General features: G+C 33.9%; 3 protein-coding genes and 1 non-coding gene across 8 annotated transcripts; 2 read left to right on the top strand and 2 right to left on the bottom strand.

Annotated features, from left to right (window-relative positions):
- The first annotated feature begins 102 nt into the window (after nucleotides 1-102).
- On the top strand, nucleotides 103-9,771 carry LOC107871488 (N6-adenosine-methyltransferase non-catalytic subunit MTB). Of its 5 annotated transcripts, none has more exons than XM_047412889.1 (9): nucleotides 167-391; nucleotides 1,815-1,905; nucleotides 3,185-3,310; nucleotides 3,537-6,024; nucleotides 6,689-6,772; nucleotides 6,970-7,074; nucleotides 7,165-7,273; nucleotides 8,316-8,467; nucleotides 9,165-9,771. In XM_047412889.1, exons 4-9 carry the CDS (start codon nucleotides 3,604-3,606, stop codon nucleotides 9,597-9,599), a joined length of 3,306 nt encoding a protein of 1,101 aa, XP_047268845.1. In that variant the 5' UTR covers nucleotides 167-391; nucleotides 1,815-1,905; nucleotides 3,185-3,310; nucleotides 3,537-3,603; the 3' UTR covers nucleotides 9,600-9,771. The 5 variants fall into 5 exon arrangements, with proteins under 5 accessions (XP_016573926.1, XP_047268845.1, XP_016573927.1 ...); XM_016718441.2 differs by having other exon boundaries at nucleotides 3,185-3,325; XM_016718440.2 differs by lacking the exon at nucleotides 1,815-1,905 and having other exon boundaries at nucleotides 103-391.
- Nucleotides 9,772-10,003: 232 nt separating this feature from the next.
- On the bottom strand, nucleotides 10,004-11,999 carry LOC107871489 (lysM domain receptor-like kinase 3). The gene has a single exon (XM_016718442.2). The coding sequence runs from the start codon at nucleotides 11,503-11,505 to the stop codon at nucleotides 10,129-10,131; it is 1,377 nt and encodes a 458-aa protein (XP_016573928.2). The 5' UTR covers nucleotides 11,506-11,999; the 3' UTR covers nucleotides 10,004-10,128.
- A 3,147-nt stretch (nucleotides 12,000-15,146) lies between these two features.
- On the bottom strand, nucleotides 15,147-19,478 carry LOC107871487 (phenylalanine ammonia-lyase 1). Its single transcript, XM_016718439.2, has 2 exons — nucleotides 18,835-19,478; nucleotides 15,147-17,140 (listed from the first exon to the last, which is right to left on the bottom strand). The coding sequence occupies exons 1-2, from the start codon at nucleotides 19,272-19,274 to the stop codon at nucleotides 15,409-15,411; spliced, it is 2,172 nt and encodes a 723-aa protein (XP_016573925.1). The 5' UTR covers nucleotides 19,275-19,478; the 3' UTR covers nucleotides 15,147-15,408.
- A 5,288-nt stretch (nucleotides 19,479-24,766) lies between these two features.
- Nucleotides 24,767-24,848, top strand: TRNAS-GGA. The gene has a single exon. It is a non-coding gene; the product is annotated as a tRNA-Ser (tRNA).
- Nucleotides 24,849-27,329: the final 2,481 nt, after the last annotated feature.

The following is a 27,329-nucleotide window of genomic DNA, read 5'->3' as shown; positions in this document are numbered from 1 at the left end:
AAAAACAAATTTATTTTGTCTTGATTAATAAAAAAAGATAAGTAAAATGAGATATTAAATTAAAAAATTTGAGATAGAGGAAATATAATTCTAATTTAACTCCAATTATTATGCGCTCACAAGTGAAGTCATAAAGTATACAATATCTTATCATTATTCGTGAAGGTAGAGCGACTGTTTTCATTAATAACCTCGGCTCAAGAATATCTAAAATAAAAAAAGAGAGAGAAAAAGGAAAGAGGGAAGTTTTCAGTTTCGGATCCTAACACTAACTCAACCCGATTTCCTTTTTTATCTTCTCTTTCCCTTTACATATCTCCCATAATTTCTACTCCGCCGCCGTGAATTGATCACCGGAGGCCATCGCCGCCGCATCCGCCGGAATCGAAAGGTGCCTCTCTACTTCACTTCATTTTTACTTGTCAAAGTTTCGCTTTTCGAGAGTTAAAAGCTGTATGAACTTTGATCGAACTTGTTAAAAGATCTATTTTTTCATTATTTTATTAAAGAGGAGTGTAACATATAGTATTTTTCGTATAGTTTTCGAAAAATATTGAATTATTTTAGCTCAGTTTTAGATTCGAAGATGAGTTAAATTGAAACCTGACGAGTAAAGGTGAGCAATATGAACTTGTATACATACTTTACTTTTACTTAGTCACCTTTCATTTTTCGAGAGTCAAACTGTGTAAACTTTGATCGAACATGTTAAAAATATGTATTTTTTCATTATATTATTATGAGAAGGGGTGCAACATATAGTATTTTTTGTATAGTTTTCGAAAAATATTGAATTATTTTAGCTCAATTTAGATTCAAAGATTAGTTAAATTGAAACCTGACGAGTAAAGGTGAACAATATGAACTTGTATACATACTTTACTTTTATTTAGTCACGTTTCATTTTTCGAGATTCAAACTGTGTGAACTTTGATCAAACATGTTAAAAGATGTATTTTTTTTGTTCATATTAATATGAGAAGGAGTGTAACATATAGTATTTTTGGTATAGTTTCGAAAAATATTGAATTATTTTAGCTCAATTTAGATTCAAAGATTAGTTAAATTGAAATATGACGAGTAAAAGTGAACATGAGATACTTACTTTACTTTTACTTGTTCGGTTTCATTTGTCTAGAGTTAAACTGTATGAACTTTTATCAAACATTTTAAAAGATCTGTTTTTTTTATCATATGAGGAGGAGTGTAAGGTATACAGTTTTTCGTATAGTTTTCGGAAAATTTTGAATCAACTTAGCTCAATTTGGATTTGAAGATTAGTCAAATTGAAACATGACGAGTAACTATGAACAATATGGACTTGAGATACTTACTCTACTTTTACTTTTCATGTTTGGTTTTTCGAGAGTCAAACTGTATGAACTTTGATCAAACATGTTACAAGATCTATTTGTTCATTATTTTATTAAAGAGCAGTGTAACATATATTATTTTTCGTGTAGTTTTTGGAAAATATTGAATTGTTTTAGCTCAATTTATATTCGAAGATTAGTTAAATTGAAACCTGACGAGTAAAGGTGAACAATATGAACTTGTCACATTCGTTTTTCGAGAGTTAAATATTATGAACTTTGATCGAACATGTTAAAAATACCTTTTTTCTTCATTATATTAATATGAGGAGTGTAACGTATAGTATTTTTTTGGTGTAGTTTTTGAGTATCTAAATTTTATGTTTATTGTATTGAATTAATATAGTTCAATATAGATTGGAAGATTAGTCAATTTGAAACTTGATGAGTATAAAGTGAACAATGTAGACTTGAGATACTTACTTTACTTTTACTTGTCAGGTGTCATTTTTCGAGAGTTAAGCTGAATAAAATTTGATCAGACATGTTAAAGATCTATTTTCTTTAATCATATTTATAGGAGGAGTGTAAGGTAAAGTATTTTTTGTATAGTTTTCAAGTATCTAAATTTTAAGCATATAATATTGAATTAGTCTAGCTCAATTTAGATGCGAAGATCAGTCAAATTGAAACATGACAAGTAAAAGTGAACAGTATGAACTTGAGCTACTTTCTTTACTTTTACTTGTCACATTTCCTTTTTTTTTTTTCTATGAACATGTTAACATATAATTTTTTTCATTATATGAATATGAGGAGTGTAAAGTATAGTATTTTTCGTATAGTTTTCGAGTAGTTAAATTTTAAGTTTGTAATATTGAATTAATTTAGCTCAATTTTAATTCGTAGATTAGTCAAATTGAAACATGACAAGTAAAACTTAACAGAGGGAGTACGTGAGTTTTGGAAAGATATGAACTTTAGTTTGTGGTGTTTGGTTTTGGAACTACTTGATTGAACTGTTATCAGTTAATGATTGTTAGTAGCTTGATTGATCAAGCTTCTGGGAAGCCAAAAATGTTTTTTTTTTCAAGACAAAACAGTGATCATCTTAGTTGCGTTTGGCCATAAATTTTGGATTAAATTTTAAAGGGCCATGAAATTTGAATAGATTTTGATAATACAATACTTCAAAAACTTTCAAGTTCCCAAAAATAGGCTCTGACTGGTTTTTGGAGTTTTGGGACATCTATTTACGATACTTAATTGTCTTTTCAAGTAAAATGCATGTCCAAATACAACTTCAAATTTCAAAAGCAACAATTTTACAAACTCAAATTTTCAATAGTTAAGTCACAACTTCAAAATCTATGGCCACGCCGGAGCTTAGAGAGTTGACGTATTTGCTCAAGGAAAAGAAATTACTCTCTCCATTTCAATTTGTTTGTCTGGTTTTGACTTGGCATGTAGTTTAAGAAAGTAGAAAAACTTTTGAATCTTGTTAGTCTTAAACTAAAGATATGTAGTACTTACCAAAATGTACTTTAATTTTGTGGTTTTAAACATGCCATTTGGAAAGTTGAAACTAAGGAGATGCCTGAAAAGGAAATAGGGATACTTTCTGAAACTGACTAAAAAGGAAAGTAAGACAAACAAATTGAAACAAAGGGAGTAAGTGGTTTTGAGAAGTAGCAGAAGCTGTTTTTCAAAAGCCGAAAAAGAAGTTCTTTGTCCAGCAAATTACTGCTCTAAGGATAAAGTGTTTTTGCAAATTGATTAGTTAAACACAAACTGCTACACTCTAGAAGTACTTTTTTAAAAGCATTTCTTTTCCAGGCTAATAATTTTTGGTTGGCTTATGTTTATTGAAGGCATCTGTGTGACCTAAATGAAATAAGGTGGCGGTTATCTATCATTTTTCTATGCTCTGTTCATTTGTGAAATGTGGCGCTTCAACATGTGATACACATTGCCGATTCCACTCAGAGGAAGATGTGGTAGGTTAAAAAATAGTAAGTAGCATCATTGAGTTGAAACTATTGGAATGACACTCCTGTTTAACCTGCATAGTTTGTTCTCCGTATTTTTCTCTCCAATGATACCTTATTGCCTCTTATGCTTTCGAAGGTTTTCTGTGTCTCATATCAGGAATTGTTTCTTGAATTTAGATTTACTAAAAGGTCTTCTCATTAATCGTTTTCTCCATTTCTCTTCATCTCTCAGGATGCTATCTGGTATTGTATCGTTCAGTGAAGTGCTGAGAATAATCTAGTGAGGTTTTTCTCTCTTGATGACTTCCTCTGAAAGACGAAGGAGTTATCTGAAACAGGGTGACCCAGACTTAAAGTTTGACGACTGGGAAGGGGATGATAAGAGAAAATACAGGTCAAATAAGTCGAGATCTGGCAACAATGAAGAGGGTGAAGGTTTAGATAGTAATGGAAGAAGGAGAAACACAGTGGACAGAAATGAGAGTCGGAAAAGATCAGGCGGATCAAGCAAAGCTGATATTGATGAGGATGACTATGAGGCTGAAAACGACTTGCGGTCCAAATTGACGAAGAAGAAGCAGGGGGAGAATACATTGGAGACCTTGAGCAATTGGTATCGGGACGGAGAACTTGTGGGCAAGTATGATAATGGAGACAAAACAGGGGATAGAGGACAAATCCTAGCTAATGAGGGAGTCAGAAGGAAATCTTCAAGGTTTTCTGATGGTGATGGTTCCCAGACAAGAAATAAAGGTAGAAATGAAAAGCTGCATGGTGAGGACTCTGAAAATGCACTGGAAAGGGATTCTAGACAGTTGGATAAAAAGGAAAGTAGCACAGAAAAGGGTCATGTGTTGTTGGATAGCCTTAGGGAGTCAAATAGAGATAAGAATGGTAAATACCCAGAAAGTGACGAGAGAAAAATTGACTTTGATAGGAGTAAGAAGGGCAGATCCAATGCTGTAGAGGAAGACAGAGGAGGAACCTTTTCGATACGGGACGATAAATTAAGCATGGAGAGATTTGAGGAGCATAGACAGATAAAAGGTGCCACAAGTCATGACATAGTGGAAAGTCGTGAAAGGTCTGGCTTTGCAGGTGATGACAGCGGCTCATGGGTGCGAGAAAGAAATAGGAGAGAGATGGACTCCTCAGATAGGTCCAGGACACCTGAGAGGGGTGGAAGACGCCATTATGACTTAGAAAGCGTTGAGATGGAGTATGAGAAAAGAGATACTTTCAGGAGAAAAGAACAAGAAAAAGATGGTGCGAGAGATGATAGATCAAAAGGAAGGGATGATGGAAGGAGCGATAGAAACAGAGTTCGGGATGGTTCCAGAGATGGGTGGAAAAGAAGGCAAGGGAACTTTGTTGACAAGGAAATGAAAGAAAGTGATACACCTTATGAACATGGCAGAGAGTGGGAAATGCCCAGACGTGGTTGGATTGACAATGAAAGGCCTCGTTCTGGTGGTAGGAAAGATGGAAATAGGACAGAAGCCTTGAAAACTTCATCAAAATATGGAATCTCAAATGAGAATTATGATGTCATAGAGATCCAAACCAGGCCATTTGACTATGATAAGGAGAAGGTCATATCCGCCGTAGCAAGAACAGCTGAATTTAATCAGAATTCTGATGCAAGATTGCTTCCAAATGACGAGAATAATGCCTTTCCTAGGGATGACAGGGGAAGAAACATGAGCTGGTCAGGCCAATCTGGTCAAGATATAAAGGATACATCAGGTGATGGTCCATATAGGGACGAGACTGAATCAAGGGCCCAGAAAGGAGATGCATCTGTTCGAGCTCCCATGGGCCAAACTTCCAATAGTGGTTCAGAACCTCCATATGGAAACCAGGAACCATCTTCCTTCAATAGATCTGTTCCAATGGGTTCTAAAGGAAGTAGGGTTGGAAGAGGAGGAAGAGGGAGGCCCACTGGAAGAGATGGCCACCAGTTTGGACCTCCAATGCCAATAATGGGATCACCCTTTGGACCACTTGGAATGCCATCACCTGGATCTGTGCAATCTTTAGGACCTAACATGTCGCCTGCTCCAGGTCCTCCCATGCCCCCTGGTGTTTTCATTCCTCCCTTTTCACCTCCCGTTGTTTGGCCTGGAGCTCGAGGTCTTGAGATGAATATGCTAGGTGTTCCACCTGGACTTCCACCTGTTCTTACTGGGCCTGGGTTTCCCCCTAATTTGGGGAATCCGATGTATTTTAATCAATCAGGATCTGGAAGAGGAGCACCACCTAATATGTCTGGTCCAAATTTTAGTGCTCCAACACCAGGAGGTCGTGGACAGATTAAAGATAAAGCTAATGCTGGTTGGGTGCCTCCTCGAACTAATGCCCCACCTGGCAAAGCCCCTTCTAGGGGTGAGCAGAATGATTACTCCCAAAATTTTGTAGACACTGGCACGAGGCCTCAAAATTTCATCAGGGAACTAGAGCTTACCAGTGTTGTTGAGGACTATCCGAAACTTCGAGAACTTATTCAAAGGAAGGATGAGATTGTTGTCAAAGCTTCTTCACCTCCCATGTATTTCAAATGCAACCTGCATGAGCACGAGCTGTCCCCTGAGTTTTTTGGGACTAAATTTGATGTCATTCTAATAGACCCCCCATGGGAGGAATATGTTCATCGAGCTCCTGGTGTCACCGACCATATGGAGTACTGGACATTTGAGGATATAATGAATCTCAAAATTGAGGTATGATTTTTGCACGTCAACCCGGATTTTTACTTTATACTTTTACTGTAGCTTTAGAGTAGGATGCGGAGAACCTTAGGTGCAAAATCTGTTCTTTGTTATTAGCTACTTTAATTTTGGCTTATACAGTTACACATTTATATATATATTCCCTCCTTTCCTAAACAAGTGGTGTTTTAGCCTTTTTATTTTGTTCCTAAATAAGTGGTGTTTTAGATAATTGAGAAAATGAGTGATCTTCTCTTGGCTCAGGTATTGCGTAAGTTCACCTTTTCAGAAAGGCATAATTATTTCCCAGCTGGCTGGAAAGTGGATGCAGAATTACCAGTCTTCAACTATTAGCTTAAAAAAGGGAAAAAAGTTTCAGTTGAGTCAAAATGTTCTTCCAACTTTGCTCTTCCTTAAATAAAGAGGTTTTACATAACCAAAAAACCACTAAAGAATTACATCTTTTTCAAGGTATTTATTAACGTCAAGTAAAACACTTTATTTTCTAGGAATGAGTAGTTTCTTAAGGGGTCTGCCCAAGATCAAAACACCACTTATTTAGGAATGGAGGGAGTCTACTGTTTAGAATTTAGATGGATTCATATTCTTTGGTCTTTCACTTTGCCCTATCAGCTCCGCCTTTTCAAACTTAAATATGGTGAACTTTTATTCTCAGGCAATTGCTGACACTCCATCATTTGTTTTCCTTTGGGTTGGTGATGGTGTGGGGCTTGAGCAAGGGCGCCAATGTCTGAAGAAGGTATGTAGTCTAAACAATTTGATGAATACTCTTTGGTCATGAATCTGTTGATTGATGCTTTTGATATCTTCCTTATGCTTATGCCCCTTGTCTTTCACACACGATTAAGCACAATCACAAACAGAAGTATCTGTTGATTGCAGTGTTCGAATAGGTCATTGTGATTATTTATTAACACTGTTCTCTGCATTGTGCAGTGGGGATTTCGCAGATGTGAGGACATATGTTGGGTAAAAACAAACAAAACCAATGCAACTCCAGGATTACGACATGATTCCCATACTTTATTTCAGCGTTCAAAGGTGCATAACATTCTGTCCTCTCATTTTTCCCATCTGTGTAATTTCCATCATATATGACTTACGTTCTGCTTGTCCCCTGTCATGACATAGGAGCACTGCCTTTTGGGCATAAAAGGAACTGTTCGTCGTAGTACCGATGGCCATATAATTCATGCAAATATTGACACAGATGTGATTATTGCTGAGGAACCTCCTTATGGTAGATTCTTTCTCATTCCAGACAATGCTGTCTATGGATTTCATGTTTTCTATATGCAGATTAGAAATGTTAATCGTGACATTTAGGGTTGCAGAAACTGACAGCATGTTGCATCTGTCATCCACTTTCCAATTGTTTGTTTCCTATGTGAGTATGATACTTGATAGAAACTACTGAGGCTGACCTAACAGCACAAATTCAAAAAGATGGATTTATCTCGTGGCACACACACATATAATTGTTTGTAGCGATAATAATGTTGTGAAATAAAAAAAAATGGAAGTGTTTGTTGATGGATCCTCCCTACCTTTAAATGATGCTCTTTTGCTTTTCCTTAAAGTGTTTTCTTCTCATTTAGTTTACTCATAAAACAAGAAGACAATCTACATTGTGTGGGGTTGGTGAAGGCTGGAAGACAGGTGAAGCGGAGATTCTGTCTTATGAAATGCTCTGTTCACATTTTTCTTTTTGGTTTTCTGTGTAGTTAGTTTCGGGCTGGTTGTGGTGTTGGATATGCTTTACTGTTGAAACCTGGTGTTTTACCAGAATTCTGTATGAACAGGTTTTGAACAAAACCTTCAGTTTTTTTCTCCCATAGTTCCTAGTTATGGTAGTCCTTGATAGGACTGCTATTCCCTAGTTATGCAACAGCTATTGCTGTCTTCTGGAGAAAATTTAGAAGTTGTACCAATTATCCTTTTGGTGCATGAAATGCACGTAATGAGTGTTTGAGATACCTTGGCAACCCCTTCCCTGGAAATCATTCTGTTTAGATAGGTAAATTTTTTTTATGCATATATTCTACATCTCGAATCTCTTCGAATTCTGTAAGTGGCTATTTCTTTATATTTTGACTCCCCTTAGTAAAAATCATGGCTCGACCATTGCACGTAGTCTTGTATCATCCTGTATTCTCTCTGCTAATTTCTGAATCTGATCTGCAATGAATGATATTTTAACATAATATGCTGCATTGTCTCTCTGTACTGAATACATATAGTTGTTGAGCTCATTGTGCATTGCTGTTGGTCACCTTATGCAGGATCAACTGCAAAGCCTGAAGATATGTACCGTATAATTGAGCATTTTGCACTTGGCCGGAGAAGGCTTGAGCTCTTTGGTGAAGATCATAATATTCGATCTGGCTGGTTGACTGTTGGTAAAGGATTATCTTCTTCAAACTTCAGTGCAGAGGTAAAAGCTTAGCTAACGTTACTTTAGTTTGTTGATTTTATTACCGTGTAGTCATGGATAGGACGATACATGTGCATTGGACAAGCTTAGTTATACAACATAGTGTAATCCCCCCAAGTGAGGTCTGGGGAGGGTAGAGTGTACGCAGACCTTATAGAGAGGCTGTTTCTAATAGACCCTCAGCTCGAGAAAAAACTAGTCCAAAGCAGTACATTAGAAGAATTAACAGAGTTTCAAGAAACAACAGCTAATAACAAAACGACACATAGTATCAGAACAAAAACTGCAACAAAGCAACGCGATAATCGAGGTACAAGGAATCAACCGATTGCAACAAAAATCGAAGGACAAGAAACTACAGGAGCAATACTATGATTACATATTAATGTGAATGGACACCAAGACATGCTTAGTTATATGTCAAAAAAAAAAAGTGGGAGAAGAAGACAGAAATATCTTGCTTTACGTCTCGGCATGCAGTGAACATGCTTAGTAATTCTGTTCTGTTCTTTGTCCATTGTGTTCTCTCTCAATTGTATTACTTCAGTACTGTCTTTGTTGGGAAAGAAATATGGTAATTGTAATCTCATTCCCACGCTTAGTCGAAGATCAAAAGCTTACTTTCTGCATGCATTATGCTACCCTCGTCGCTTTTTTGTGCCTTATAATGCTGACAGAAGCCTTTGCAAAACTTCAGGCCTATGTGCGGAGTTTTTCCGATAGGGATGGTAAAGTCTGGCAGGGTGGAGGAGGAAGGAATCCACCACCAGGCGCCCCACATCTTGTTGTTACAACACCAGAAATAGAGTCTCTTCGACCCAAGTCGCCAATGAAGAATCAGCAGCAACAGACAGCTTCAATATCTGTGACAACAACAAACTCTTCCACCAAGAGGCCAACCGGAAACTCACCACAGAATAATAATAATTCACAAACCGTCAACCAAGAAGCGTGTAGCTCTAACATCTCGAATGCAGGCCCTTGGGTGGTTCCACCAACGGAGAGTTTTCAAGGTAGAGAGGGTGGTGGACATATGGTTTCGGATATGTATGGGTATAATTCAGCCTTTAGACAGACCAACAACACTGAAAGTTCGGAGTATGAATCTCACAAGCCAATGAATTTAATGTAATGAGAAAATCACATTTGTTTTGTTATTTATGTACTATTTGAATTATTCTTTTTTCTTAACCTTATAGTGTTGAGGCCATGAAGATGCCTTCATTCATGAAATTGTTGCTTGAAATGAACCTCTAAATTGTCTATATAGTGAAATGAGTTCTAATATATGCCTCTTACCAAGAGACGTTTGTGGTTCGGCTTTTCTACAAACACGCATGGCGAAAGCTCTAGTGCACACTAGTTATCTATCAACTTCTATTACTACTCATTACCCTACCAAACAACACTTCGATCTTCGACTCAAAACAAGTGTAATCAAAATAAGATTAAAAGTACTCGTAACAACAACACTTCGATCTTCGATTCAAAACAAGTGTAATCAAAACAAGATTAAAAGTACTCGTTGCACTACCATTTTTCTAAAAGTAATCTTGTTTCATTTACAATTTAAAGTATGTTTAATGTATTCAATATTCCAAAATTCCTCTTATTAAAAAAATGAAATAAAAAATAAAGATATCAAAAAAACAAAAAAATTACTATCGAGGTGCCAAAGAAACAGTAAAATCAGTGAGTGGAGCAAACTTGTCAGCCCAGACTTTCGATTCTAAATACAATTGCGAAACCCGACCCGCAACCCGACCCATATCCGGTCTATTATTCGGGTTAGTCTCCACACATTCTAACCCGACCCGAATCAATTTCTCCGCCACTTCCACCGGGTACGAATCCTTCAACCGCTTATCCACCCAGCCCCTTAACCCTCCGCCGCCGACGCCTTCCGCCGTCGCCTTCGCCGCCGTCTCAATCACCGAAACCCTAATATAACCGCCAGTTTGTTCATCGAATTCGTATTTCATCGCCTCTTTACCGGAGATTAACTCCAATACCACCACGCCGAAGGCGTACACGTCACTCTTCACCGTCGCTGTTCCCGTCCACTGAAATTCCGGCGCCATATACCCTCTCGTTCCTTCCAATTTCACTCCTTTACTTCCGCTTCTCTTCAGCTCCGGCAACTTTTTCAACCCGTTTTCACTACTCAGATCCTGAATCTCCGACTTTTTCGACCCGTTTTCACTATTCGGATCCTGAATCTGGATCCTCGTCTCGCCGCAAAGCTCCGCCGTACCGAAATGACAAATCTTCGCATTCAACGAAGGTTCAGTAACAATAATGCTACTACTTTTTATATGATTATGTACAAACCCTAACCCTAATCCAGTAGAATGATGAATATAATCCAATCCATGAGCAACATCCGAAGCAATTTGAATCCTCGATAACCAATTCGATAGAACTGTGAAATTAGGGTTTCTCCGATTCCTCAAAGCTTCAGATAAATTAACACCTTGTGTATATTCATACACTAAATATATATAATTCCCAGAAACTGAAGCTCCTTTAAGTGGAATTAAGCTAGAATGATGGCTTCTGCATATCATAGCTACTTGATCAACAAGCTCATCAGTATCCATATATCGTCTGAATTTTCGTTGTATAACAACGACATCTTGACCGCGAAGATCACAACGCCAGGATGTTGATTTTGATGAAGACGAAAGTGGATTTTTTAGGAAGTTTTGAGTAGCGGAACGAATTTCATTGAAATTGTATATATGTGGTTGTTCAGGGAATAATACACCTTTCAGGCTTGATAATGAATGATGACTTGACTTTGATGATGATGCCCATGATTGCGAGTTTTGTAAGTTTTTCAGTATGAAACTTTCTGTTGATCCATTCGGGGAGATCAAATTATGGCTTCTCGACGGCGATGATTGATGATGATGGTCGTTTAAAGACGATAACTTTTTCATCGGTGAGCTTGAATTCTTGGAGGATGAAGAAGATTTTCTTGGTTTATGGGTTGATTCTATAACTTGATTGCTCAACTTCTTCCTGGATCCACACATGAAGGAAATGGAAAGGTAACTATCTATCTATGTATGTATTTCGTTTATATGTTTTCAATTCGAAATTGAATTTGTGATCTCGACTAGTTTGAGATTGAGACGTAATTGTTGATGTTGCTGTTAGAATTTTGTCATATGAAGGCGGTTGGTGATGACATGAGCTATTTGATCATAGTTGTAACTTGGTAAAGTTATGCTTTTTTTTGTGCGTGTGAAAGATCGAGTCTTTGGTCTTGTTTGGAAAAAATGGCTTATTCTGTTGGTAAGTTTTTAGTATTTTTCTGTTAGTGTTGTCACTTTCTTGGATTGGAGTGAGACAGAAGTCACATGAGAACTCAATAAAGACTGATTGGCTTGTTTTTTTTCTTCAGCTCTTTATTAGTTGAATTTTATACATTTTCTTGAAAAATATCCTAAGGTAACAGATATTTTATAAATATTTGGCTGCTTGGGTTTGGGCTCTGAAAATTTTGACTTTTTAGTATTTTAATGTAATTTCTGGTGTGTGAATTTTTTGTCAAAACATTTGAGTAAATTATGTAAAGTAAAAAGTTGGTGACTTTCACCCTTTTTACTCATCAAAAGTTGTAGACTTAGACTTTCACCCTTGTATTCATCATTCTGTTGGAGTGGATTAACTAGTCTCTTGTGCAAAGGTTATTTCTCAACAGGGTCAATGGCTGCTTGTGGACTGGACTCCCAAATTATGTATTAGTGATGGTCTGGGTCTCCCACCAACTGATTCAGCCTAAGGGTGTCTAATAGGCGGGCCGACCCGGAAATTAACCAGATCGAACCGGGTAAATAGGACCCGCATGGGTCCATTTGGGGTACCAGTGGATCAAGATCGGTAAACGTGGTGAAGTCTGATCATAAAAATCTGACCAGTAGAACCAGGCCGAGCACAGGCCTACATAGACCCAGAGTAACCCAGCCCCATTGGAACCGGTTCCCCCAAACCTGACCCCGAACCGTCCAACGACAACAACACCAACATAGTGTAGTAGCGCAAAGTGGGATCTGGAGAGAGGTAGAGTGTACACAGACCTTACCTCTACCTCAGACCGGCTGAGTTTATTTTTTTCCAAACCGGACCGATCTGACCTGGCGGTTAATAGCTTTAAGTCAACCCCTTTAGTTGTGGCCCCTTAACAGCTTCAAGTCAACCCCTCTAGTTGTGGCCCCTTAACAGCTTTAATTGTGGTGGATGATGAGATGGGCATGAAAACATTAAAACAAATAGGAGGTGCCAAATGAGTGACATGATTATGCTGTAAAATGATTTGCTTACTTTAAAATTATCAGTTATCAGTTATTTTGCCCAGGCTCTCCAAAAATGTTATCGCACCTGTATCTGATCCTTCAAAAATGCACATGCACCCGTCGGCATTGTTCAAGAGTTCAAGCAACATAGACTAATTAGCTGAAAAAAAAATTTACAGTGGTGTTACTTGTTTTACTAGGCATCTATGCTTTGGCTTCAAGTTCTTCTTACTTAAGATTCTTGTATTATTAAGATTATTTCTTTTACCTAGTATTACTCTAACATCCACTCCACTACCTGCCGGGGGACTGTCGGTCGATTTTCGCCTCAAATCGGGTCCAGGCCTTGGCCCACTCCCAACCATGGGCTAACACCCATCGAAAGTCGAAAAAATGGGTTGTTCGCACCTTTCGTCCGCTTGACTTGCAAAATGGTCCAACGGGCCCGTTGGACCACCCAAATCCACTTTACAGCCCGCCAGGGGGGCTCCGATCAATTTTATCCCAAATCGGGTCTGGGCCCACCCTCCAACCATGGGCTAACAACACCCACCAAAAGTCGGAAAAAACGAGCAGTTCGCGGTTTCTTCCAATAGACTTGCAAAATGACCCCAATTTGAACTATATGTGCTTATCTTATGGTAATGTAGATAACATTTTCTAGGTATGAGATGAAAATTTTGACGTGCTGAGACTGAAAGAATTTCTTGCAAATCTATGGTATTGTAAATGCAGTGAACAAAATCAGTGAACAAAATCACTAGATCATTCTTGTGACTATTGTAATCTGGAGAATGAGAAAAATATCAAAAAATTACAATTCCATTAATTAGAACATACATCAGTTATCGTAAACAGTCTCTCTACCTCATAAGGTAGGACTAAGGTCTACATACACACTAGAAAAAGTTTATCAACTAAAAATAAACATCATAAGTTCTTTTTGCAAAATCATTACAAGCCTTCTCACAACCTGAAACGGTAGAACCTGGAACTGCTTGACATATTGGCATGCATTGTTTAGCCCTATCTGAGAAACTTGCTATTACTACATTTGCATTTTGCATCAACACAACTAACATGAAAATTACTAACAAATTAATTTTTGCCATTACAATTGATTAATTTCTTAATCTTTGAAAAAATGAGAAAAGTTTTGATATAAAGAGTACAAATGTTTGTCAATATATTTATAAACATCTAGGTAAGGTAGTCCATTATTATCTCCTTGTCTATTTCCCTTCCACATATCCTAAACAACCAATATTTTGTGGCATTTAAACATCCTTTATCATGTGTATTTCTTTGTGTGTTTCTCTTCTATGATTTGACCATTAATTTTTTTATTTTTTTTTGGGGTTTTGGTTTCCTACCCTGTGTCCGGTAACCGCATTGGAATCCAACTAATCGGGGTTCATCCCGGGTAGGGCCTCATTCGAGGGGAAGCGCTCCCTACCAAGGATTTTTCCATACCCAGGGGTCGAATCCGAGACCTCTAGTTAAGGGAGGAGCAGCCTCATCCGTTGCACATTTGACCATTAAATTGAAGATAAGGAGTAGAAATTGTAATTTTAAATATTTTCTCTCTCTTTTGTTTATTATGTGTATATTGTGAGTGCCATGTGTCATGCTCTTAAAAAAAGTTAATGATTTTAGGCTATTAGGGCATTATGGACATATATATTAAGGCATATAAAAGGAGGAAGAAAAAAATTGAAATTACTAATATTCAATATTCTTGCCATTATCAAAATTTGATCCATTTTTCTTGTTCATTTTTGTTATTTTTATTCTCATGTTATATTCTTACCTACTTTTTGTCTACAATTTTATTTAAGGCCCAAAAAATTAGAAGATATATCACTATCTCACTCTTCTCACCTACCAAACTTCCTCCACCACTAATTTGACAACACTCTAGAAGGGGATTTGTTGGCTAATCAAAGACTTAGTCACCATTGAAATGCATTCATGTTAACAACTACTCCAAAGATTAAAAATATTATATTTATCTATTTGTCGTTATCAACAATCATGAAGGGAATGTGGACAGCAAAAAATATATATATTAATGCTAGGTTATGGTGGGATGGATAGTATTTCTCTATCGATAATTAAAGATTTCGAATTCAAATTTTAGATTGAAAAAATCGTGATAGGGAGCGTTTTCTTCCTAATGTGACTCAGCCAGTATGAATTTTGATTAATTAGGATCCAAATAAAAGAAAGAAGGCCAACAAAATCAAACTAATGACCATAAATCAAAGAGAAAAAATCAATAAGAACAAAACAATAGCTACCTAGACAAAAAAAGTACGGGGACAATGAAAGATATTTCATTTTGTTGAAGGAAGTCATGAAAGTTTAAATACAGTTGCTTAAGAACAAGATACAAAATATTATCAATAAGTTTAAAGATTCACAAATATTCATACAAACCATTAAAAGAAGTTTCCCAAAACTAGAAAAATTAACTTATATAAGTAATGTACCTACATTTTGAAGATAGAGACAATATCTTTTTCCTATGTTGCTCACACCTGTCTCAAATCCTCTAAAAATACATCGGTTTTAAAGGATCAAACAGGCACCCGTTGACATTTCTGACGAGTCCGAGCAACATAAGTCCCTTATTTTCTCTTAGCAAAGTGGAAGAGGAGCACCATTCCATTCCTTCAAGCAATTAAGCAATGGATCAATCAACTTCCCTTCATTGATAGCTGTGAACACTTTGTCAAATTCCTCACCAGGAGATAGTACTTTTTCACCTGTCAAATACTTAGCCCCTAGTTCTTCCCTCACAAACTTGTACAATGGATAGGACCTACATTCTTGAATTCTATTTCCAATTGGTGCCTTTCCATTCTCCAAAGCACATCTAACACTTTCAATCTCCTTTGGCAAAACAAGTTTCAGTTCTTCCTCAAATGCACTAATCTTTTGGAAGATTTCAGTGTTGGAAGTCTTTAGTGCATGATCCACCAAGACTTGTCTCAACTTTTGCATTAGAGGGTAGGTAGCACTACAAGGGTCATCAGCATATGCAAAGACATATTCTCTGTCAACCACTGTGAGTAAGTCTTTCTCACAGAATCTTGATTGGTGAAGTTCACCATTTTGGCCAGTGATCAACACTTTCTTGGCTGCTAAACTCACTGCACTTTTCACTGTGGCTTTGAGATTCTCTTCCAAATGCCTCAAGTCAATTGCTTGACATAGTGCCACTAGGTAAGTGGATGACATGAGTTTCAATATGTCAAGTGCCTCCTCTGTCTTCCTTGATGAGATTAGGCCTAATGAGTTGACATCTTGATTGTGTTGTTCAGCGCTTTGCACATGGTTAGTAACCGGATTCGCGAGGAATTGGAGTTCAGAACAATATGAGGCCATTGCGATTTCAGCACCTTTGAAACCATAATCCAAGCTAGGATTCCTTCCCCCGGTGAGATTCGAAGGCAACCCATTGTTGTAATAGTCATTGACAAGTTCAGAGAATTGTGCAAACATGAGTTTGCCAATTGAGGCAAGTGCTAGCCTAGTGTTGTCCATTGACACACCTATTGGTGTCCCTTGGAAATTACCACCATGTAATGCCTTGTTTCTTGATACATCAATCAAAGGATTGTCATTAACAGAGTTGATCTCTCTTTCAATCATCTTAGTTGATGATCGAATCACCTCGATTTGAGGGCCTAACCATTGTGGCGATGTCCTTAGCGCGTAACGATCTTGTTTAGGCTTTTGTAAAGGGTCCATTTCATGGATTTTCTTGGCTTCTTTCACGTATGAACTTCCATCCAAAATGTGTTCCATTATAGCTGCAGCTTCAATTTGGCCAGGATGATGTTTCAATTTGTGCGTCAAATGGTCCGTAAATTCGGGCTTTCCTTGCATAACTTCAGCAAAAACTGCTGATAAAACTTCAGAAAGTATAGCAAGAATGTTAGCCTCAAAAAGAACCATAGAGGCCAAGCCAGAGCCAACAGCAGTACCATTCACTAAAGCTAGCCCTTCTTTAGGCTGCAGCTCAAAGAATCCAGTGTCAATGCCTGCCCGTTGGAATGCGGTGACAGCATCCAACACTTCTCCGTTAGGCCCGGTGGCTTTCGAGTTGGCCCGTCCCGTTAAGAGCCCGGCAATGTAGGACAGTGGCACCAAGTCACCGGAAGCTGTGATCGTGCCACGTAGGGGCAAACATGGGGTAATGTTGTTGTTGAGCAGTTTTGATATAGCTTCCAAGATGTCAAACCTTATGCCTGAGTAACCTTGAAGTAGGGTGTTGATCCTCACTACCATGGCCGCCCTCGTGGCCGAATGGGGCAGAGTGTGACAAGACTCTGCCCCATTGCCAAAGATTCCGGCATTCAAGAACCTGGAATTCATGTCAAACCAAATCATCAGCTTAAGCTGACGTGTCGCAAAATCATCAACTTAAGGTGACATACAAAATGTCATGTAGCCAAATCATCAACTTAAGTTGACATACAATATTCCATGCAACAAAATCATCAGCTTAAGTTAGACGTGCAAAATTCCATGTAACAAAATCATCAGCTTTTAAGTTGACATATAAAATGTCATGTAGCCAAATCATCAGCTTAAGTTGACGTACAATATTTCATGTAGCAAAACCATCAACTAATGTTGACATACAAAATTTCATTCAACTAAATCATTAGGTTAAATTGACGTATAAAATTATATTTAGCAAAACCATTATCTTAAGTTAGACCTATAAATTGTTTCATTTTTAGCAAAGTTATTAGCTTAAGTAAACGTATAAAACTCTATTTAGCAAAATCATCAACTTAAGTTAGACGTATAAAATTCTATTTAGAAAACTAATTAGCTTAAATTGGGTATTAGTTTGTCCACTTTAATGGTTAACCTAACAAATTTATAGATCTACAAAATGCCTCCTTTATTTCTTTTACCTAAATATGCAACTATCATTTATTAGCCAAAAAAGCAAAACTAACTATTGAACCATAATGTTATAAAGACTTACAAGCTACCACGTGGCATGTTCACATCCTCCAAAATTTCTCAATAAAAAAAAGCTAATTAAAATTTTGATTTTTTGGGACAAAAATAAAATTGATTATATTAATTATATACTACTAATAATAAATTAAAAATGAAAAAAAAAAAAAAAAAAAAAGCACCTTCATATATTTTTTTAAATTTTTTAAACTACTTTTCAAAAATATTTAAGACGCACCTACCATGTAATATATACTTCATTTTATTTTTTATATAACAACTCCACTATTTTAAAATAAATAAATAAATCACCCACTTTTATTTTTGTTTTTAATAACTCTATGTTTGTTGCATCAAATAAATTTACTTCAACTAAGAAAAAGCACAATTATTTCTAACAAATAAAAAAAATCTATTAGCAAACCCTATAATTCAATTTACCAGCGTAAAATTGTTAGAAAGAAAAATTCATGAAAAAATAATTACTATATAAGTTTGGTTTCTTTTTCTCGACTTTTACCCTCATATTTTTCTCTCACTTTGTTTAGTTATTTATGAAAATGTCTCCTTTCCTCACCTCCTCGACAAAAAATAAGACAAAGTTTAAATTTTATACACCGACAACTTTATGATAAAAACAATATGAGTAATTTAATAACTCGATAACTAACATACAATCAGATGTTAAATTATAGTAAATGTTAATGTAAACTGTAAAAAGATCATTGGACTATGACTATCTATCTATATATAACTAAAATTTACTTCAAGGCAATAATTAAATAAGGTAAAAATAAAATTTATTGAAGAGAATCTTTTTTAGACTATATGTTATACACACCAAAATGGTGAAAAGAGAAAAGGGAGAGACATATTAATATATAGTACTACTATATATTATGTTGCTGGAGTCTATTGGAAACAGTCTCTCTATTTCTTCGAAGGTAATGGTATGAACTGCGTACATTTTACCCTCCTCAGACCCCACTTTGTGGGAATACGCTGAGTTTTTTGTTGTTGTACTACTATATATTATGTTGTAGTAATAATAATAATAATAATAATAATAATTTGTATTTTTACCTTATTAATTCTTTTTGTAGGGCTGCACCTTGTTTGGTCCTTCTATGTGATGTTGCACCAAAACCAGTAGTAACACCATAACTATCAGTACCATTTCTCATCCCTTCAATCACCCAATCACTACTAGCTTTGACTCCAGCTCGGGCTGCCTCTGACAGCTGCACGGTCACATCTGATCCTGACCGTGCAGCAGCTATGGCAGCCACTTGAGCCACTGTTAATGTCTCCCCTCCTAGTCTAACAACCGGGCTCCTGAATTCATCCACCATTCTCTTCACCTCGTCTAGGTGACTACCCTTGACCGCGTCAGCTGACATGTTCCAATTCAATGGATCTTCGTGTTCTTGTTGTTGTTGTTGTTGTTGAGGCTTAATACAAAAAACTTGATCATCATCATGAGTACTAGTAGTACCATTACAATTTCCATTAGCATATTCCATTTTTGAAAATGATCACAAGTACTCAATTTGGGATATAAAGGTGCCAAATGTATATAACTATATAGTATCAATTTTTTTTTTTTTGGGGGGGGGGGGAGGTTGGTTGTTGGGATTATTAGGAAATTGCAAAGGTTATGAATAATAAATTAAGCTGAATTTGCTGAGTTTGTTGAGCCAAAAATGTGAGGTGTTTAAATAGAATGAGAAATAATAGATTGTCATTGAGTGTTGGACTTAGCAGGCCGATGCGTTAGTTGAAGATTAATCTTGAACGTTGGATTGCACATGGGGAATCGACGGTTACGGTTGGTGACACGTGGTAAACATGAAAGAGGGTAGTTGTAGTATATGGCAACCAAGTAAGGTTCTTAAAGAAAAAGAAAAGTCAGCAACCCTTTATTTGTTTTTTAAAAAAAAACAAAAAAATCTTGGTACGGAGAGCTTTCTCTGTTAACGAGCTTTGTGCGATGCGAATCAAGTTGTGTATATATATCAGAGAATCTAAATTAGTCGGTTCAATAATAAGTTGTGTATACATATCAGAGAATCGAGATTAGTCGGTTCAATAATAAGTTGTGTATGTATATCAGAGAATCTGGATTAATCGGTTCAATAATAAGGTGTGTATGTATATCAGAGAATCTGAATTAATCGGTTCAATAATAAGTTGTGTATGCACATCAGAGAATCTGAATTAGTCGGTTCAATAATAAGTTGTGTATGTATATCAGAGAATTTGCATTAGTCGGTTCAATAATAAGTTGTGTGTGCATATCAGAGAATCAAGATTAGTCAGTTCAATAATAAGTTGTGTCTGCACATCAGAGAATCTGGGATTAGTCGGTTCAATAATAAGTTTTGTATGTATATCGGAGAATTTGAATTAGTCGGTTCAATAATAAGTTGTGTATGTATATCAAATGATTATATATAAATGCAGTGGCTGAATCAGGATTTAGAGGTCTGGGTGCTCAGGAGGTTCAAACACACATATTAACACCCAAAGCTTAAAAGCTCCGTCTGAAAATCAAAGCACCTTGCTATGTTCTTGGATTCATGGCTGTTTTTTTTTTTTTCATCTTATGTCAATTTTTATACATTTTTTATATAATTATATACCTTTTCTGCGTCGAATTTAACAGGTGTCGGAGCACCACATTCTTGAACCTAGGTCCGCTCCTCCATAAAGAGACATTGTAAATAGCTATATGATCGAGAGATCACGGGTACGTTCAAGTCCTGGAAACAATCTGTGACAGAAATGCAAGGTGAGATTGCGTATGATAGACTCTTGTGGCCAATCAGGTCGTTTCTCGAACTCTGCATTTGCCTTTTGGACATTGTGAATAAGTACAAAAATATACGTGAGAGTTTGATTCATATGCAAATTGCATGGTTGGTGAGAAGGGTACGTCATTTAATATTTGTGGAATAAGTGAACAAAGTCCCTAAAAGTGAAACAAAGTTTCTCTAATTTGAACTATCATCTAAAATGGCAAGTTTTAATAGTTATTAATTTGTTGCTTTAATTAGTGGGCTTACACAAAAAAAGAATATTACTCCATAAAGCTATATATATTTTGGGAATTATAATTTCTTAAAAGAATAATCATAAATGATATAATTCGGTATTTGTATTAGAGTCCCAACTAATCCAAATTTGAACCATGTGAGATGTATTTAAGGAAGCAGTACTTCCTACATAACTCTTTCGTACCCAAAACTTAAATCCAAAATCATTGATTAAGAACGGAGGGATCTTTCTATTTTTTTAAGAGAATAATCATAAATAATATAATTCGGTATTTATATTAGAGTTTTGACTAATTCAGATTTGAACCGCGTAAGGTGCATTTAAGGACGAAGTACTTCCTAACATAATTCTTTCGTACCTAAAACTTAAATTTGAAATCGTTGATTAAGAATGGAGGGATCGTATATATAGTTTTTATTTTTTTAAGAGAATAATCATAAATGATATAATTCGGTATTTATATTAGAGTCCTGAGTAATTCAGATTTGAACCTCGTAAAGCGTATTTAAGGAAGAAGTACTTCCTAACGTAATTCTTTTCGTACCTAAAACTTAAATATGAAATCGTTGATTAAGAACGGAGGGATCGTATATATAGTTTCTATTTTTTAAGAGAATAATCATAAATGATATAGTTCGATATTTGTATTAGAGTCCTGATGACTAAGCCAGATCGAACCTCGTAAGGCATATTTAAGGAAGAAGCACTTCCTAACATAATTCTTTTCGTACCTAAAACTTAAATCTGAAATCGTTGATTAAGAACGGAGGGATCATGAATGAAGAAGCGTGTTTTTGAGTCTCGATTAATTAAAATTTGCATACCATATGACTTATAAAAAGGGCAAGTGCTTTCAATTAGGATTTTTTTTTTCTTTGTCCAGATTAAAACTTCGACCTCCACGAGATAGTGATAAAATTTATCTATATTTTACTTTTTTCAAACTCCATTTATAGAATTTCACTTGATGTATTATTGTTATTCTTTTCACACTATCACAATAGCCACCAACTTTATTGGCAACCTACCATTTCATTAATTAACTTTATTATAAAAAAAAATGAGGTGGAATATACTACCTGGCCAAAACTTTAACAAATACATGTACTTGAAATTTGTCTTGTAATTAAATTCGAATTTATGACTGATGATTTCAAGATTTTACTTTTATATCTCAAATTAATATTTATTTATTACTTTCACATATATTGTCTGATTACTTGTACCTTTTTTACTACAATAATCCAATTTTGCCACTTATGTTTTGACTCAAAATTCACTAATATGTTTTGTATTTTTATGTGTGTACATCTTTCCTTTTTAATACATGCATTGAATTGTAATACTATTATAGTAAAAAACTAGGGAAAGTTACCGCGCTTCGTGCGATTGTGAAATACGTCTGAAGAACTTTTTCTAATATCATAATTTTAAAATAATTTAAAGTAAATTTTTTGTATAAGTTAAACAAAAAAAGTTGCACTTTATATACAGTATGAGAGAATTCCTCTCATATAAAATCTTTTGAATAGTATAAATCTAATCATGAAATCTCCATAATATATACGTAAGTTGCGAGTTGTGCATACATATTTTAGTGGAATAACTTTTCGCTTAGACGAAGGACATAAAAAAAAGAATGTAGATAAGTATATAATTTAAACTTTTCGTCACTGCATGTCATGCACAACTACAACAAATACAAAACTACAAAAAGTATTTGATATACAAAAAAAAAAAATTCGGCACATACTTACTTGTCAAATAGACAAATAATATCATAAAGTTATTTTGAAAATCCATAAAAGGAAAAAAAATAAAGAGCGAAGAGCATTTTTCAAGATAGAAAAGACATACAATTAATTTCTTTTAAAAAATTGCAGAGCATGAAAAAAATATAGTACGACCTATGAAATTTACAAGAAAAATAAAATAAAGAAAAGGCTAGACTTTAAAGGAAAAAATAATTTTCTTTTATCATTAAAATTTGGCCAATGAAAAATTTGACATTTTCAGGTCATCCAATACCATGCACAAGTCATTGACTTGTTTAAGGTGGATGCATACTCAATGGTGGTCATCAAAATTGCTTTAAATCCTTTCTATGAATTTCTATTTTAAGCCTTCCAAGCACCTGAATTAATAAAATCATGATTCATATACAATACACAAACACAACATAATAAAAGTGACTTGAAAGTGATAGTTATATATGAACCATAGAGTAATATCAAATCAATTCTTAAGGTTACAACACTTCTCCGTCAACTTGTAAAACATTTGTTGAAGCATTTGATCAATGTATATATATAGTTAGATGTGAAATTATGTGATTGAGTGAAGAGTTGAAAAGACAAAAAATAAACAAATTGAATACTTACAATTTAATATACAAATTTGTATAATTATTTCTAATAATGATTCTGTTTCAAATTTAGAAAATGCTAATATCCCTTACCAATTTTATTTTTATACATTTTCTTCTTTAAATCATTACAACTATATATTTTACTCTATTCAATTAAATTGTTTCCCTTCCATTCCTTTATTTATTAGATAAGGTTTAATAATTATAAAGATAAGAAAGTCATTGGAAATATTATAATGTAGATTTTAGTGTCATTAAAAGCTTTTAACGAAGAATTTGTAATAAAGCTCATAAAAAGGTGTCATGTTAAAATATTTAATATATAGACAAGAAAATTAATATTATTAGAGATTAGATTACAAAGACAAAAAAAATTATTTGAATATTGGAATTTTAGAAAAGCATGTTCAAATTAATTGTGTAGTGTAATGGCACAATAATTTTTTATTTTTTAAAAAAGAAAACCTATTCCTCTTTAACATGAAACATTTCTGCATAGTGTGTATCTTTCATCGTCTAAATAATTTTAATCATTTAAAATCAACGAATAAAAAATTTATGATAGAACCTACAACATAATCTAAATTAATTTTGTGAAATAAGAATTTTCGTTACATTAAAAATAGAATACGTCACGTTAGAATGTATCGTCGTAAGATTTTTTTTCCTATTACAGACAAAGGAAAATTCAAATTTCATAAATAAAATGAAGCACAAATTAAAAAAAATAAATTAAAAGTATCAAAATATTTTTTAAAGAATATAACATTACAAAGAAAATAGAATATTTCATTTCAGGATTCTTGCCACGAATATTTATATTCAATCAGTAAAAGAGAAAAAAAAAATATAAATCACCACTTACCATATAAAAATCACAACTAGGAATTAAGGTTGTGTTTAGTATGAAGAATAATAATTTTTTTAGAAAATAAGTAGTTATTTGATTGTTTTCTTAATTAATTTAAGGCAAATATGTGAATTTGACTTTTTTTAAAAAATATTTAAATCAATCAAACAGAAAAAATAGAAAAACATTCTTTCTCTTTCATACCAAGCACACCTAAATATAAATATTTTCTGTGATTAAAAAAAAAAATTGGATATATTAAAATTTGCATTCCCTAAACTATCATACTAAAACCTCTATAACCAAAAATCAATTAATGTCAAAAAGTTATTTTGTAGGAATTAAAAAAATCACGTAAAAATATATTTATACATAAATCAACTGCAAGAGAACTCCCTTCTCCACTCAAGTCCAGACATTGCAAGCATCCTTTCACTATCTACTGCTATTTACTCGCTGAAAATAAGAGTCATCACTCCAAAAGTGAACAACAATAAGCAAATCAAAGAATAAGAGAATAAAAAAAATTATATTTATATACGTAGAGGAAAACTTGCAGAACAATACACACATAAGGATGAAAAACATGCACAAACAGTAGAAGGTAAAGTAATAATTTAAACACAATAGCCTTAAAATACATGTTCTCTTATTGACAAAAACAAATCAAAAAATTACTAAGATAAATTGCGTTGGTATATATATATATATATTTTACTTCTAACAAAAAATATATGAAGGTGGACGTGTCGGAGTGGTTATCGGGCATGACTGGAAATCATGTGGGCTTTGCCCGCACAGGTTCGAATTCTGCCGTCCACGTTACTTTTATTTACTATGTATTTGTGTAGTATTCCGTGTCTTGAGCCAGGGGTCTATCGGAAACAGCCTTTCTACTTCTTTAGAGGTAGAGGTATGGACTGCGTACATCTTACCCTCCCCAGACCTCACTATGTGGGAATACACTGGATTTTTTGTTGTTGTTGTTCTAACAAAAAATATAATGAAAAAAATTCAAATAACATAAAAGTTATAGAGAGAAACACTTTGCTACTTAATTAAAAAAAAGACTTTATGTACCTTTTACGGACGTTGAGGAGTAGCCATAGAAATAAATAAAAATAAATTAAAGAGAAAAATAGAGAAACCAATGAATCATGAAATATTGTATATTTGTCCATATTATAAAGTGATAGAAAGGATATCAAAAGTTCATACATTATACATAAATGCACATTAAGATAGCTAATTAAGAAGATAATTATAATGAGAGGTGAAAAGTTTAATTGAATCTAATCATTTTTTAGGCTATTTAAAATAAAATAGATAAATAAAGAAAAAAAATCATAAAAAGAAGAATAAAAATAAATATGAAGATATTATATATAGATATTTACATAAAATATAATGACAAAAATAAGAAAAAGGACAAAAAAAAAAAAAGAGAACAAATACAAATAATCGTATCAAATTTTGTATCTAATATGTATTAAAATTTTATTATGTATTGAAATGTAATTTATATTTTTTTACAAACATACTAAATGGATAAAATTAATTAAAAATTAATAAAAATAGAGATAGAAGAATTCATGAATACATATTAAGATTTTTAATAAAGAAGGCAATTATAATGGAAGGTGAAAAGTTGATGAGTTGAATAAATAATTTTTGAATTATGAAAACTAAAATAAATAGATAAATAAAGAAGAAATGGTCAAAAAAAGGAGAAAAAAAATAAATAGGAATGGCGGCCATAGAAATATGCAACATCATAATTGTCTTATTGATCCTTTTATATATATATATATATATATATATATATATATATATCTATATATATATATATATATATATATATATTGATTAGGTGGATAATGTTTAATTTTATAAGAAGTCACCTTTTTTTTGGTTCCCATTTGGTGTCCAATACCCGCATTAGAGTTCGATTAATTTGGATTCGCGCCGGATAGGGCCTCATTCGGAGGGTAGCGCTCCCTAACATGATCAAGACATAACCACTTCCTTGTAATTAAAAGGCATAAATATTATTTTAATTTATATAAATACTTTTGCTGAAATAGGGATGTGTTCAATATGATAAAAGTCAATTTTCAAAAAATTATTTACTTTTTAAAAATATTTTTTTTTGAACAAATATGTTTTTTTTTTCATACTAAACTTACCCTAGATGTGAACTCAAAACTTCATAAATTAGTTCATCCACTATTATTTTAACTTCATCATGACAATGTTGAATGAGTCCATATACATGAATTTTGGTCTAAACCAAGAAAAGATTTTTTCATCAATTATATTTTAAATATTTTCTTATTAGATTTAACTTTCAAAATGTAATTGGTTTTCTTTCAAGATTGGTCAGCAAACACTTCTATTTTAACCTGCATTTAAAAAAATAATAATAATAAAGTTGTGATTTGTCATGTTGATAGGCTTAAGTAACCATATTGGTGGTTGGTTTAATTATGAATGGATAATCTAAAATAATTAAATAAATAAATATAAACAATAAATTGGTAAAATAAAATAAAGTGTACTTCTTAATAATAATAAGATTTTATCAAGTCTTGCTAAACAACCACCACCACATAAATTATTGGATATTTGTACCTTTTTGTCCATTAGAGGGGTTGGTGAAGTTTGAAAAAAATAAAAAATATTTAAAAATAAGAGGAGTTGGTGAAAGGGCCAATTCAAACATTTTTATTTTTATTTTTTGGAAATTTTGTCTAGCAATGGGAATAATAAATAAAGATAAAGGTAAGGAAATACATAAAGAGTAAGAAGAATTAGGAGTAAATAATTGAAATATTTCAAATATTAGAGATCATAGCAAATTTGTTTTCTTGAAGTCACATTTAATCAAAATTAAGAAATGTGTCTTTTAATGTATATGGACTCATTCAACATTTCAGCAATTTATCTAAACAAAATTTCTGAAATTCAATTTAAAATTATTCTAAACAAAGTTTATGGACTCATTTATATTCTAAACAAAGTCGAACATCTCCATTGAGTGATGATAATAGTTATGGTTTACAATGAAACAAAAAGCTACCTGAAGTAAAAGAAAAAAAAAGTGGTCTATTCCCAATAAGATCCAACAAAACTTTCCAAATTTTAAGTTAAAAAAGTCACTTGTGTAAATCAATCTATATTCTAACTTAGAATGTTATATGACGACGACAACAACAATATACACCTAGAAACAAAACTGCCACAGAATAATACGACAATCAATCTATCCTAAACAACATATATCACCGAAATTTCAAGAACAAA

Source organism: Capsicum annuum, chromosome 5, assembly GCF_002878395.1.
Source record: "Capsicum annuum cultivar UCD-10X-F1 chromosome 5, UCD10Xv1.1, whole genome shotgun sequence".
Lineage (NCBI taxonomy): Eukaryota > Viridiplantae > Streptophyta > Magnoliopsida > Solanales > Solanaceae > Capsicum > Capsicum annuum.
This window is presented reverse-complemented; position numbering and strand designations above follow the sequence as displayed.

Excerpts from the sequence above, each read along its gene's own strand:
- LOC107871488 (XM_016718440.2), top strand. The coding sequence starts at position 3,604 with ATGACTTCCTCTGAAAGACGAAGGAGTTATCTGAAACAGGGTGACCCA. Across the intron at positions 7,274-8,315 it reads TGCTGAGGAACCTCCTTATG|GATCAACTGCAAAGCCTGAA; the intron begins GTAGATTCTTTC and ends CACCTTATGCAG. Across the intron at positions 8,468-9,164 it reads CTTCAAACTTCAGTGCAGAG|GCCTATGTGCGGAGTTTTTC; the intron begins GTAAAAGCTTAG and ends GCAAAACTTCAG.
- LOC107871489 (XM_016718442.2), bottom strand. The coding sequence starts at position 11,505 with ATGTGTGGATCCAGGAAGAAGTTGAGCAATCAAGTTATAGAATCAACC.
- LOC107871487 (XM_016718439.2), bottom strand. The coding sequence starts at position 19,274 with ATGGAATATGCTAATGGAAATTGTAATGGTACTACTAGTACTCATGAT. Across the intron at positions 17,141-18,834 it reads CTACAAAAAGAATTAATAAG|GTTCTTGAATGCCGGAATCT; the intron begins GTAAAAATACAA and ends CATGAATTCCAG.